At 44.4% G+C, this 15,009-nt stretch overlaps 1 protein-coding gene across 1 annotated transcript in view; it reads right to left on the bottom strand.

Moving 5' to 3' along the window:
- Window positions 1–8,644: 8,644 nt before the first annotated feature.
- Window positions 8,645–15,009, bottom strand: part of spag8 (sperm associated antigen 8) — a 38,350-nt gene continuing 31,985 nt past the window's right edge. Inside the window, exon 6 of the mRNA XM_078226286.1 lies at window positions 8,645–9,419. Within this exon, the coding sequence (XP_078082412.1) occupies window positions 9,333–9,419 (87 nt within the window). The 3' untranslated portion in view covers window positions 8,645–9,332. The remainder of the gene's footprint in view (window positions 9,420–15,009) is intronic.

The following is a 15,009-nucleotide window of genomic DNA, read 5'->3' as shown; positions in this document are numbered from 1 at the left end:
TATTTAACAGAAAGCTAGAAACACAACTGAGGGGGAAAGGAATAGAGGGTTATGCTAATAGAGAAAATAAGATGGGTGAAGGTCCGTGTGGAGCTGAAGCATTGGCATGGACAAGTTCATCCTGAATGGCCTGTTTCTGTGCTACAAATTCCATGTAATCTCACTCAGAGAAGGGAACTTGACGCATTTACTTAAGGGGAGATATTCTACCCCCTGTTTTCGGTGCCTGGGAATGGTGAAGTGGAGGAAGATCGAGTGGGAGACCGAAAACACTTTTACATCAGTGGGCTGTACCAGGGAGCAGTGTTGAGGGTGGTGCGGGGGCAGTGGGGAGTCCCGTGGGGGATTCCTTATTCATTGGGTTTGGGGTATGTGGGGTCCATGTCTGTGTCCTTGGGGGGAGGTTAAAGGGGTGAAGGAGCAGTGCACCGAAAGCTTGTGATTTCAAATAAACCTGTTGGGCTATAACCTGGTATCGTGTGACCTCTCATCTTGTCCACCCCAGTCTAACACTGACATCTCCATATCAGGTGGGATGGGGTTCTTTTTTCATTTCGAGATCTGTGAAGAGTCAAGGTTGCTGGCAGGGTGGGCTTGGACCAGCCTCCTTATTTTTTTAAACTATGTGTCTGGCAATGCAAATGGTGGGCTGCACTTCACTTTCCCCATCTGAGTTGATACTTGGTGAAAAATGAGAAAATTTCACCCATGATCTGATCTACATGTGACTCCAGTCCTATACTAATGTCCACAGCTAAACTTAAGGATGGACAATGAATGCTACCTTGCCAATGTTGTAGGGAAATATCCCTTACCAGTGCAGAATAGAAGTTGAGTCGCAAATCAAGGTTCAAAGCGTGTCTTTATTGTACAATTACTGGGATCCCAGGGAGACCCCCGTAGCCAGCTCAGAAACAGTGGCTTGGCCACGTTGATCTCAATTAAATCACATCAGCTCTGGATCTTTATAGGGATCCAAAATTCGCGCGGGAACATTTGATTATGCCTTTTTTTACACAATGTATAAAGTGGTCTGTCAGTTTCAAAAGTCCCTAGGAAGTTTCATGGATTAGCATTTGTATGGTGTGTGTTCGTGTTAATGGGATTACTTGGTCCTGCCCCGGTGTCTAAATGCGTTTCCCATTACTATCTCTATGTGTCCTCTTATTTAAATTGGTCCTATTGTTCCGTGTCTGTGTTTCCTGCTTGTGAGATTGAGTGTTAATGTCATCCTGTCCTGTTGGGTGTCTGGGGTATTTCATTCTTAACCTTTTATCCTTATCTCTTAGTTTATCAGATTTTTATGTCTGCCTTGGCCGAATTGGTAATATTTCAGTGATAGCTTGGTTTTGATAACCCACTCTCTGTCTCGTTTCATAGGGATCTTGATCTTCCTTGGCCAGTTTAAAATGCAGCTATGCGCTGTTGCTAGGCAGATTAGGGATCTTCCGTAGTTTCTGAAATTCGTGAGTCTCTCAGCTGTGCAGGGGGAGACCCGATCGAATATCCATCCGGGGGTGCCCCTCTGCATTGTTGGCCCGTTATGAGTGGTGCCAATTAGTCCAATAAAAATATGTTTGATGATGCAAATATGGTTTTCTGGAAAATTTCCTCCTTCAGTCCCTCCTCTCGTCCAGGGGGTGCCATTCATGGCTGACCCCCCATGGACGACCTTCAGAGGAACAGTGATTTGTACAGCTGTTGTCCTTGCCGTTGTTCCTCCTCTTCTGGGTCGTTGTTAAGTTCTTGCATCTGGATACTGGCAGTGGGTAGCATTCTTGATGTAATATTTGCACATATCACTTTAATACAGGTTAGGCCAAGGCAGAGTGTGAACAGGATGGCTACTACTAGGATTAATCCCTTCATAATATATGCTCCCCAAACTGTGTTAAACAGCCATCCTAACCACCCATCAGTCCCTGTTAACCCCTGTTTAAAGTTATCCAATTGCTTTTGTATCCCGGACATGGCTGCTGTTATGTTTAGTGTCTCGTCGTGTACATATGTGATGCATTTTTCCTTGATGATGGTGCATACCCCCCCTTGTCTGGCTAGCTGATAGTCCACCGCATATCTCGTTTGTTGTGTGTATAGTCTGAGTTCTGCGAGTTCTTGGTCAATTGCGCCTAATGCTTGTAGGGTGTTGTTTCCTAAAATGGTCAGTCCACATATGAAGAAGTTCCTATTACTGGCACTGATCACCCCTGCGGCGCCTCCCAGGGATAGTGTCCCCAGAAATCCATATCCTAAAGAAGACCCTAGTGTGACAGGGGCCTGCCAGTCGGAGCAAAATTCTGCGCTGATGGCCCTGGTCACTATGCGTTTCTGGACATGCCCTTCACTTGGGCATGGAACCGTGAGAGGTCTGATTGTCCCTACGGAAAAGAACCTTGGAGGCCTGTCTGTGGCCGTCATATATACATTTTTAAATAAAAACACGTACCCGTCTTTAACCCGATAACATGCATTACCCCGGGGTCGTTTGACCGCATGGCCCCATCTTGTGGAACCTTCCCTCCCCCTGGACTGTCCACTTGATTGTACCTCTTGGTGAGAATCAAATGGATATGTCCCTGAGGCTGAGCTTACGTGGGTGCTGTTGCACTTGCCACACATAAGCTGCCTACCCGCGGTGACTGCAATGCATTTTTGTTGCTTGCAGTCACAAGTGAAGTGTCCTTCCCGGACCCGGCACTCCTGGAGAGCACAATGTGCCTCAGCGCATGAATCATTTTTAGGGACAAAGGCATGCACGCACCCCCATCCCTCTCCCTTAAAACATTGTGGGTAGTTCCCATGTGTCTCCTCCGGTTGGGGTCCCGTCCCCCTTAGAATTCCCGGCTCAGTGAGCTCTACACACCTTCCTTGTATCCCTTGCTTAAAGTACCCAATATGTTCTTTGCAGGGTGCCCCCGATGTGTCAATAGTGAATAACTCTTGTGGGAGCCACCCTGGTGTTGCGATGAATAGGGAGTTTACTGATCGCGCTGAGGGGTAACAAGCGGTCCTATTCCCATAGATCTGGATGTGTGTTTTCAGGAATAGGTTTCCTTCCATGATTGGTGGTTCTGCTCCCCTAACCCCCATATGTTGGAGTGTATTTACAATGGTCAGGGTTATTATCAGATATGTCCCTGTTCCCATATCGCTCTTTTTTTTTTTCAACAGTATTTTACAATTACAGTATATACAGAAAATAAACAGGCAATCAAATTAAAAGTAGTTGGTTCCGACGTCTTGATAGTAGATCTGGTCCTGGTTCCTGTTGAAGTTGAATGAGCAAAACGGTATCTTTTAGTTCATTTGTTCTCATATAGTTTTAATTGGGTCCAGTGTTTCCAGACCCCCTGTCCCCTTATATCTATACAGGCACAGGTATCTCCGCTAATAATGACCTCGTAAGGTCCGTGCCATCTTGGGGCAAATCCTGGTTTTGCAGGAAGCACTTTTGTTAATACCCGGCTCCCGGCTTTTGGGACTTCTGGTAATATTTCTGAGTCCCCCTCTGCGTCGACCTGTGCCTGATTAGAAATTACGGACCGGCGCATCCCCTTCAATTGGGTGCTAAGGTCTCGGATGTATTGTCGGATCCTATCTTTTATCGGACCCACATCTGTCCAGCCTGTAATAATGTTTTCGGGTAAGTGCATTGCTCGCCCGGTCATCAGCTCGTATGGAGTCAAGCCGGTAGTTCGATTTGTGGTCGCCCTAAGCCTCATCAGAACTGCAGGTAGGACTTCTGTCCAATTTCTACCTGAGGATTGCATTGCTTTTGCCATTGTTATTTTTAGAGTCCGATTCATCCTCTCCACCATCCCGGAACTTTGTGGGTGATAGGGGATGTGAAATTTTTTGTTTTATTCCTAATAGTTGGCAAATGTTTTTCAGAACCTTTCCTGTGAAATGTGTTCCCTGGTCCGAATCAACTTGAATTGGCATCCCCCATCCATAGCAAGCTTAGTGTGAATTAAATAACACTTTGTACTGGCCTTTTTTGGCTGCAATTGGACATCCATTCATTTGTATGTAATCTTATCAAAAGACATCGCTTTCCCCATTAAAATCACATGCCATACAGTTCCGATCTTTATATGAGTACTCTTACACTATCTCTAATTTGATCATTTGTTTGCGTGCAAGCGCTACACCACAGTACTTCACAAAATAATTATGTCTTTATCAATGCCCAATATAGTATATGAATATATCATACAAAGTTGGTTAAGGCTTTTCAGGATTTGATGTTATTCTTGTGTCTATATGGCAGTGCTATACTGTATAATAAAAATAATCAAGCGGCAGTTGTATCATACCACTTTACACATCGTACCCGTGATATCCAAACCCTTTTAATTTAAGCCGTTTCTTTTTTTTTAAACTGAGCTCCAGATCGAAACCCCCGCACTCTAGGAAAAGTAACAGGCGCCGAATCAAAATCAAAGCAGGTACAATACATACCAGTTATTTGATTAGGAACATTTTGGTTTCTTAACTGGCTAGGTTTTAAGCTTTGCAGTGCTTTTATATTTGGCAAACCTTGAACCTTGATGGCTCATGAAATTCCGACGGCAGTACATAATTTTAACTAGTTCCGAATACTAAACTATCTGACGTTCGCAAATCGCGATATTCTGCGATTAATACTGTATTTCACTGACTTGATATACTTTAAACTAATTCATAGACCTCAGTCTTTTGTTCCTGCTTTTCTACCTTTCCACAAAATAACTTATTTTCTTCTCTTAACTCCTCAACTAACTCTTATAATTTCTACTTCAAGACAAAGGAAAGAGCACATGCTTCCTTCCAAGGTTTAAATCCTTTCTTAACATTAAAACAAACAACAACAAAGCATCCACGCAACCACTTTGTTTAAACACACACACACACACATGGAAGCTTCCAAAAGTCATTCCACAGTACATCCTTTTTCATTCAAACTTATCATTTCAGACTGGGATGAGTGTAAAACATTCAAAGAGAATACAGAACATTGATTAAGACAATCGCTTTTATTCTTCTTTCTTCCAAACTGTAATTAACTCAAAGCAGAAGTAAATTCAAGAAATCCTATCACTTTAATCTTTAACAGTTTTAACACTCTCCCAGCCCCCTGAGGCTAAACCAAGGTGCAATGTACTGCACCCACTGCCTGTAGCAAACATTCCACAGGAACAAAGAGCTCCCTGCTCTCAATCTAATTACAACAACAACCACCTACATTCGACAAGCTACCAGATCTCACAAACACACTGAAATACAAAAACTAAGATCTCTCCTATCCATCTGCTGCCTTTCCCCTGGCGTAAAAGGCTTATAGGTTGCCTTTGGTTGTGCTAACGTCCCTCCTCTCGTGACTGGCGCTAGATTATAATTGTCTATGTTTTCTTTTGATGCTGGAGTGGCTGTATGTTTCTGCACTGACTCGTATGGGCGCCGAGGGTCCGTTTCCTCTGATCTCTGCGTTATCTCCGCAGTGTGGTTTCTGTATTCTAATTCCCTCACTCTCTCCTGTAATACTTTAATTTGCTCTGTCTCTTTGTGTCTCTCCTCCATAGAGGCATTTACTTCCTCAATTAGTCCAGCTAACTGGGTCACTAATATTACTCCCATTACTTTTGTTTTGTCCCGTTTAACTCCGTCTACCCACTTTCTTTGATCTTCTAAAGTTTGTGATGCGTTCCACCCATTCCGTTTCATCTTTGCAACAATCGCTTCTCTGGCTAACAGATACTTCAAAATGAGAGCTACTGCAGTTTCTCCCTTAACAACGTGGTCTGCCATTTTTCTGTCTAGCAGTCCTGCAACCCCCGTATGCTGGCTGCTACAGTAAAAGTGCCTCAACTCTCTCCCTTATCTCCTGTCACTGATACTGCCCCAGCACCGTCTGTATTGCTGTAGGTTCTCGTAGTGAGGTTCCAGTGGGTCTCTTTCCCCTGGGCTCCCCCAACTATTCCTGACACCTCACGCTTGGACTATTTTGTGTTGTCTTATTGGGATGTGTGCTGGTTGTTTAGTGGGTTTGTCCGCCCCTGTTCCCAGCCCCTCTAAGTACAACGCCTCCCGCTCGGCCACCACCCCCACTAGCAGGGTTGATCCGTTACCCCAAAACCGGGTATCCTGCTATGGGCTGTGGTGTTCCCTACAGACGAACAAGGTTATCAAACTCCGCCCGGGTCCCTAATGGATCCTCCGTCGTCGTGTCTCTTGGTCAGGATGGATCGGGTCCCCTTTTCCTCAACACTTACACACATGTATTCTGTTATCAAAGCCCCTGTTATAGTTAGTAACTGTATCGACTCTGAGGTTGTTCGTCCCTTCAGAGTCAGTGTTGTTACCCGATTTACACTGTCCGTGCCTTGCACCCTGAGTGCCTGTGCCTCTTAGCGCCCGCTTCAAAACCCAACCTTAGCGTGGGAGATTTCTCCTCTTAACGTCCAGTTTAGGGTAGGGCACCTTGAGTCAAGCACTCCCTTGTCCTATTGCCTTGGCACAGACAGCGGTTTCATTTACAATCCTGGGTTAGTTACACCAATTAGTTCTGCATGCGGTACTTATCTTTATATTAGTCTTAATTCCTGTTATCAAATAGCCCAAAACCTGTTATCTTTACCTCTGGTCCTTTACTCCTATTAAAGTTAAAAGTTACTTACCTTTTTCCACGCGGTCGTTCTGACCTGTACCTCTTTAGTGCGGACTTCTGTTTCAATTTAAAAACTTAGGCAAGATTATACAGTTCTACAAGACAACAATACTTAAAACAGACAAACCCTAACCCTTAAAGGTACCTCACTTTGAACGGAGACCTGCACTCGCCTTTGACTGCTCTGGATTTGTATCAGATTCGTTTAAATTTGATCCCGACTTTCAAACTGTGGCCATCAGTCAGAAGTCAGATATCAAATCCTGCCGTGACTACGCCATTTTCATAGAATCATAGAATCATAGAAACCCTACAGTGCAGAAGGAGGCCATTCGGCCCATCGAGTCTGCACCGACCACAATCCCACCCAGGCCCTACCCCTATTGTAGGGAAATATCCCTTACCAGTGCAGAATAGAAGTTGAGTCGCAAATCAAGGTTCAAAGCGTGTCTTTATTGTACAATTACTGGGATCCCAGGGAGACCCCCGTAGCCAGCTCAGAAACAGTGGCTTGGCCACGTTGATCTCAATTAAATCACATCAGCTCTGGATCTTTATAGGGATCCAAAATTCGCGCGGGAACATTTGATTATGCCTTTTTTTACACAATGTATAAAGTGGTCTGTCAGTTTCAAAAGTCCCTAGGAAGTTTCATGGATTAGCATTTGTATGGTGTGTGTTCGTGTTAATGGGATTACTTGGTCCTGCCCCGGTGTCTAAATGCGTTTCCCATTACTATCTCTATGTGTCCTCTTATTTAAATTGGTCCTATTGTTCCGTGTCTGTGTTTCCTGCTTGTGAGATTGAGTGTTAATGTCATCCTGTCCTGTTGGGTGTCTGGGGTATTTCATTCTTAACCTTTTATCCTTATCTCTTAGTTTATCAGATTTTTATGTCTGCCTTGGCCGAATTGGTAATATTTCAGTGATAGCTTGGTTTTGATAACCCACTCTCTGTCTCGTTTCATAGGGATCTTGATCTTCCTTGGCCAGTTTAAAATGCAGCTATGCGCTGTTGCTAGGCAGATTAGGGATCTTCCGTAGTTTCTGAAATTCGTGAGTCTCTCAGCTGTGCAGGGGGAGACCCGATCGAATATCCATCCGGGGGTGCCCCTCTGCATTGTTGGCCCGTTATGAGTGGTGCCAATTAGTCCAATAAAAATATGTTTGATGATGCAAATATGGTTTTCTGGAAAATTTCCTCCTTCACCAATATCACCCCTATGAGTGAAAACTCACTGTTTCCTACCAAAGTAATTTAGTAGAAAATAGTCCTATTGTGCAAAATTCTAATAGGCAGACATGAACAAAATCAAATTTGTCTAACAATATTGCATTTTTGCTGATTTGAAATTCAGAATCAACCTGCAACAGTCCCTGGTGCAAATAGGGTTGTGCCGAGTGGGGTGGCTTCACTGGGCAGAGTTCCCACTAGTCTCAGATATTATACGCCGGTAAGTAAATTTTACCAGCAGACGTGGGGTTCACCAAAGTGTTCGATCCTGGAATATTCAAGAGAAGACAATTTATCACCCGAGTAAAGGCCTTTCTAAAAAGGGTCCAATGTGGTTCTTTTTGGTACACTGGTGGATCTGTCTGCTCTGTCCACTAGGTGGTTGACCAGCACTGCATTTTCCACACCACTCCATTTAATGGCTGGCCCAGCTCTTCTGATCTTGGTATGGATGCACAGCAGCACTACTGAACTTGACTAGTCCTGCAAAATGGCAATTAGTTCTTGGGGGGGGGGGGGGTAGGGAGAGGGGGGACAAATGATGTTCACTCATTGTTACAGTGGCCGAGCCATCCATGGAGAGCAAACTTTTTTTTTTCTAAAGGACTCAAGTGTTTGGGGGGGGGGAGGGGCGGGGGGGGCGGGGGGGGGGGGGGGGGGGGGGAGGTGGTGGGGAGGTTGACCATGCAAAGGTTTGTTGACATCAGGCAGTGTTTTCCAGTTTCGGGGTGAGCGCGGCTGGAAAATCCAGCCCAATGTCAAATATTGTTGAAGTAGAGATTGAAGGTTCTCTCTGCCAAAAATGTATACTCCTGGTGATCAGCCTGCAATTTGGTATTCATACGGAGGTCTTATAAGTCTATAAGTAGCACCATGTCTCTGAGTCAGGAGTTCCTGGTTCAAGTCCCTCTCCAGAACCTGTTGGTCACGGAACAAGTGACATGGTTCAATCAGGGTGACAATCAGCCTGATAATCCTTCCAAAACTTCTCCATTATTCCCCAGAGCAGGAGAAAAGTGTGGGTGAAGATATGAATCAAACACGTATCTATTGGAATTAATCGGCAGAACGTCATGGACTGGCCAGGCTATATTCTTTGCCCATTAATTTTAATGGATAGAAAATTGCAGACTGGCAGTGTAATTCATACTGTAAGAATATAGCAGAAATAGTTGCAGGAATGGGACTTTTATGCATTACGCTATCTAACCAGGTGGGATTCAGGTTCTGGTACACACTCTTCTCTTCATCGGCAGTGCCACTAGACACATTGAAAAATATCATTTATAATATTTTAACAGATTTTTATTTGTATCAGAAAGTTCCAGATTCTGTATAAAAGGAGTAAGGGGAAGAAAACAAGTAGCAACATTTCTAAAATATCTATGCTTAATCTAATTACTGTAAGTGATTCATTTCATGGGAGCCATGTTATTTTCCAGGCTGTCGGTTGTTAGCTATCCAATGTTTCCATTATTGGTTTAGAAAATGCCGTATTCTTTCTAAATGGAGTATCTCCAGTCTTTATTGGAGTCATGCCCTGTTTTGAAAGAGAAAAAAAGAAAATAATTTGTGGGGTTAATTTTAGAACAAATATTTTCAACAACAAAAGTTCGCTTCTGAATTTGCTGCCAGTAAGAACCCAGCTGTGGACCCTGTCATGAGCAAAGGCTGATTGATCATCAATATTTGAAGAAGCTTTACGGATCTGTTATGAATTAAACTTTCTAACTGTCTTACACTAAGGGTGGATTTTCCAGCCCCGCCCAATGCCAGAATCATCCAGTCCCGCGGAAAGTCTATGAACTTTTGCCTGGGCCACCAAATCGCCTGTCCTGCCACAACGGGGCCGGAAAATCCTGGCCAAAGTAATGTCGGATTATTTCATCAGAGATTCCCATTTTCCAATCCATCCAATAACTTCTGACATGTTGTTAAACACAGACATTAAAATACCATTACACACATATTACAGGCGGCAGGGTGGCACAGTGGTTAGCATTGCTATCTCACAGCTCCAGGGACCTGGGTTTGATTCCCGGGTTGGGTCACTGTCTGTGTGGAGTTTGCACATTCTCCCTGTGTCTGCGTGGGTTTCCTCCGGGTGCTCCAGTTTCCTCCCAAGGTCCAAAGATGTGCAGGTTAGGTCCATGCTAAGTTGCCCCTTAGTGTCCCAGGATGCGTCGGTTAGAGGGATTAGTGGGGTAAATATGAGGGTTTACGGGGATAAGGCCTAGGTGCGATTGTTGTCGGTGCAGACTCGATGGGCCGATTGGCCTCCTGCACTGTAGAGATTCTATGATTCTACAAAAATAGAAAACGCTGGAAAATCTCAGCAGGTCTGACAGCATCTGTGGAGAGAGAACAGAGCCAATGTGGAAACATTGCTGCTGTCAGACCTGCTGCGATTTTCAGATCCCAGCGTCTGCAGCAATTTGCTTTTATCCTAAAGCATCATTATACCTGAGTGGGATATTAAACCGCGTGGGGATGATAATGTCCCATACTGCAAGCTGAGCTCATTTGCTTCAGTACATTGATCTTGAGGTTTTCAGAGGGTGCCATGCATAGGAAAGGGGATTAGAAAGGCCTTTTTTGGGGGGAGGGGAGAAGTATACTGCTGGAGGAAATTAATTGTAGACGGAGATACGCCTGATAGTCCTGTGCACAAATTGTGCGCGGGCTCCTAATGTACTATGCATTAGCCAGAAATAGGTGCATTGGTTGTGGAATAGTTCAAAATCCCAATTACATGGGGAATCAATATCCGATGTGTGAAATTGCTATTGCTATCACATTACCAAATCTGGCAAGTTACATTGACATGACTGGGCAACAACAATCTAAAAGAGCACTTTAACTTTGGTGCAACCTAAAATATGTATGGAAACACATGGAAAATATTTTTGAGCTGGAGTCAGTGATCAATATTATAAGGTATATATATCTGAATACTTTTAAGATTAATTTGACAGATTTTTGACCTGCAAGGGAGTGTAGGGTCATGGGGCGGGAAGACAGGAAAATGGAGTTAAGGTCACAAACAGATCGACTATAATCTTATTGATTTGTGGAGGTGGTTTGAGGGGCCAGATGGCCCATTCCGGCTCCTGTCTCTTATGGTAATGACAAATAGATGGTCATGAGTAAGGGTTTATGTTTCGCGAAAGCAGTGAATTCAGAGGAGCAAAGGTGCTGAAAATGAAACCATTGAAGATAAGGGAAAAATGAAAAATGGTATGGGGGAGGGACAGGAAGTAATGAGTCTTGGAAGTCAAAAAAGATGGTGGTGCCTTGCTGACTTGGAACTATATCGCCGTTTCTACACTGTCGTTGGGTCAAATTTGCAGAACTCCCTTCCTAACAGCACTTTCCTACACCGCATGGATTGCAGCGGCTTAAGAAGGCAGCTCACCACCACCTTCTCAAAAGCAATTAGAATGGGAAATAAACGCTATCCTAGCCAGCAACACCCACATCCCATGAAAGAATTTTAAAAATCAGCAAACCTTCCCTCATACTCCAGATGCCTTGTATTAGATGGATTAAAAGCTATTAGAATGAATACCTTGATGCTATAACAAAAGGTTGCCGTGATGTGGAGTTGCCGGCATTGGACTAGGGTAGGCACAGTAAGGAGCCTCACAACATCAGGTTAAAGTCCAACAGGTTTATTTGGTAGCACGAGCTTTCCCCCTTCATCAGGTGAGTCGATGAAGGGACAACGCTCCGAAAGTTCGTGCTACCAAATAAACCTGTTGGACTTTAACCTGGTGTTGTGAGACTACTTACTGTAACAAAAGGTTATAAGAGCTAATTAACCAACAGACAATTCACAGGTAAAATGCTATATTTTATTAAGAACTGCACTGAACATTAAGGGAACAATTCAGTAAGACCTGAAAATAGACACGGGGATTGCAATGGGAGGTTAACCTGCTCCTGTTCCTTCCAATGCAGGCAGTTTGTAAACTTTATGCAGATTGCTAATTCAAATGTCAGCAGTGTGCAGCTCAGCAGTAATCATGCTACTGAGTGGCTGCAAGGCTCAGTGGATGGCTCAGATTTTTATAAGGATAGTAACACTTAAAGCTAACCTGCACTATTTACAAGCCAGGAGGGATTCATTCTGGCTGCAGTAGAAGAAGCCATTCTGTGCCAGAAGAGCACTGACTAATGGCACAATTTAGTAAAGGGCGTGCTTTGATATTCTCTGACACAGGAAGTGGACAGGACCTTCATCCACAGGAGACCAGGACACCTTCCTGTGAAGGAAGCAGGAACATATAGCTGTTGGGGCCCATGCCAGCAGAGTAGCCCCAAAAACCTGGAGGTATTCCTGCAAGAAGTTCAATGACCTCACATAAATGGTCAAGATCAGTAAGCACATTTTCAAGTGGCATACCCTTAAAAATGAACCAATAGCCCCACAAGCTACTCAATTCACTACCACCCTTTCACTCGCCTACCAACGGACCCAAGCAAGCACAGTTCAGGCCTCACATTCATAGCTTCATCTTACTCTCACATAATTAGCACTGCTCCAAACCTCACACAAACATCTTGCACACACTCCCTTCTCCTATTTTTAAAGTTAAAGTTTATTTATTAGTCACAAGTAAGGCTTACATTAACACTGCAATGAAATTACTGTGAAATTCCCCTCGTCGCCACAGTCTGGCGTCAACTCGGGTCAATGCACCTAACCAGCATGTCTTTCAGAAAGTGGAAGGGAACCGGAGCACCCGGAGGAAACCCACACAGACACGGGGAGAACTTGCAAACTCCACACAGACAGTGACCCAAGCTGGGAATTGAACCCAGGTCCTTGGCGCTGTGAAGCAGCAGTGCGAACCACTGTGCTAACGTTCCATCCCATTATTTTTCACAATGTTTACTGTGTGCCTCATGATAATGAGGTTGCGCAGGATACAGCATTGCTTGACAAATTGTGACATGCACTTTGCTGGATACGACAGGACTCCTCCAAAGAGATCCAGCCAGTGGAGTTGTTGCAGGAGAGAAACCCATCGTCCTGCCTCTCATTTCATCCATTTTGCTCAAACGTAGTTGGGTTTCACATGGTGGTCAGTGGATAGACCTTGTTAACTGGCAGGTTTAAAATTGTAGTCCAAAACCTAATGGAACAGTGGATTGGCATGGGATAAGACATCATGACTGTTGCCAGCGTTCCAAACATTTGACTGCATGATGTACTGAGCTTGGTCACACACTACCCACACATCAAGGGTGTAGAATTCTTTATGGTACAGTTCATCTGTAACTTGGATGTGGTGCCTGCAAAGCCACTTGTGTGCAGTCAATGGCACTCTGCACCATGGGGAAGTCTGCTTACTGTGAAACCACATGCAACTCTGCTTCTCTCTAGTTGGAAAGAGTACAATGTACTCTCCTGGCAAAAAGGAGCTTCAGTCACCTCCCTTCTCCTTCACTGGATGACAAATTGGGAGATGTGGAAATGTTACCTGCTCAAGCCTGGAAGGATCACAATACAAAAAAGGTTTTAGGCAACAGTCACCTTCACAGTCACTGATAGTGCTATTCTCACCCTGTTCTGAGGCTGCTTAATCCTGCCTAATCTACTTAATCCTGCTCCATCTGCAGGCAGCCTGTCCTCCTCTGTTGATGAGGAAGCTTCACATTCACCTCATTTAATTTGGTCTATTGCATTCGCTGCTCCCAGTGCGGTCTGCTCTACATTGGAGAGACCAAATGCAGACTGGGTGACCATTTGCGGAACATCTTCAGTCCGCCTGCAAGCAGGACGCATATCTTCTTATCGCTTGCCACTCAACACACTATCTTATTCTCCTGTCCACGTTTCCACCCTTGGCCTGTTGCAATATTCCAGTGAAGTCCAATGCAAACTGGAGGAACAGCACCTCATAAATAAAAGCAAATTACTGCGGATGCTGGAACCTGAAACCAAAAGAGAAAACGCTGGAAAATCTCAGCAGGTCTGGCAGCATCTGTAAGGAGAGAAAAGAGCAGACGGTTCGAGTCCAGATGACCCTTTATCAAAGCTAAAATGCATAGAAAGTGGGAGATATTTATACTGCAGGGGGAGGGAATGAAAGATGAGTCATAGCCACAGAAACCAGGGGAAAAGGCTGCTAATAGCAATCCATAGAGAGAATAAACGGTGTGAATGGTCAAACGGCAGAGAAGCTGAAATCAGAGGGTAAGCTGTGACAGATGACGATATCGGGGGAGGGGGGGTTGGGAATGGATGGGAGGGAGGTAAAATTTAGAAAATGGGGGAAGGGGAAGCAAAGGGGGAGAAAAGGAAGGAAAGGGGGGATAACATAGGGGGAAAGAGTGGGGGGGGGAGAAAAATGAAGACAATAAGACAACGAAGAAATAAATGGTAGAGAACAGTAAAAATTAAATGAAATAAAAACAAAAGGGTCCGTGCGCAATCAGGACCCTGACCTTCTGTTGCTTGCCATTTTAACATACGATCCTGCTCCCATGCCTACATGTCTGTCCTTGGTCTGCTGCAATGTTCCAGTGAAACTCAACGCAAACTGGAGGAACAGTGCCTCATCTTCCAGCTAGGCCTTCCAGTCTCAACATCGAATTCAACAACTTCAGATGATTAGCTCTACTCCATCTCGACCCCTTGTTTTCATTTTATTTAATTGTTTTACTGTTCGCTACCGTTTATTTCTTTATTGTCTTTCTTCATTTTTCTCCCCCCCCACTCTTTCCCCCTACTTTATCCCCCCTTTCCTTACCTTTTCTCCCCCTTTGCTTCCCCTTTCCCCATTTTCTAAATTTTACCTCTCTCCCATCCATTCCACCCCCCCCCCCCTCCACATCTTAATCTGTCAGTTTAATCTCTGATTTCAGCTTCTCTGCCATTTGACCATTCACACCGTTTATTCTCTCTATGGACTGCCATTAGCAGCCTTTTCCCCCGGTTTCTGTGGCTATGACTCATCTTTCATTCCTTCACCCTGCAGTATAAATATCTCCCACTTTCTATGCATTTTAGTTTTGACAAAGGATCATCTGGACTCGAAACGTCAGCTCTTTTCTCTCCTTACAGATGTTGCCAGACCTGCTGAGATTTTCCAGCATTTTCTCTTTTGGGAACAGCACCTCAT

Source organism: Mustelus asterias, chromosome 1 (assembly GCF_964213995.1).
Source record: "Mustelus asterias chromosome 1, sMusAst1.hap1.1, whole genome shotgun sequence".
In the NCBI taxonomy this organism is placed as follows: Eukaryota; Metazoa; Chordata; class Chondrichthyes; order Carcharhiniformes; family Triakidae; genus Mustelus; species Mustelus asterias.
The sequence above is the reverse complement of the archived record's forward strand: the minus strand, read 5'-3'. Positions and strand labels throughout refer to the sequence as shown.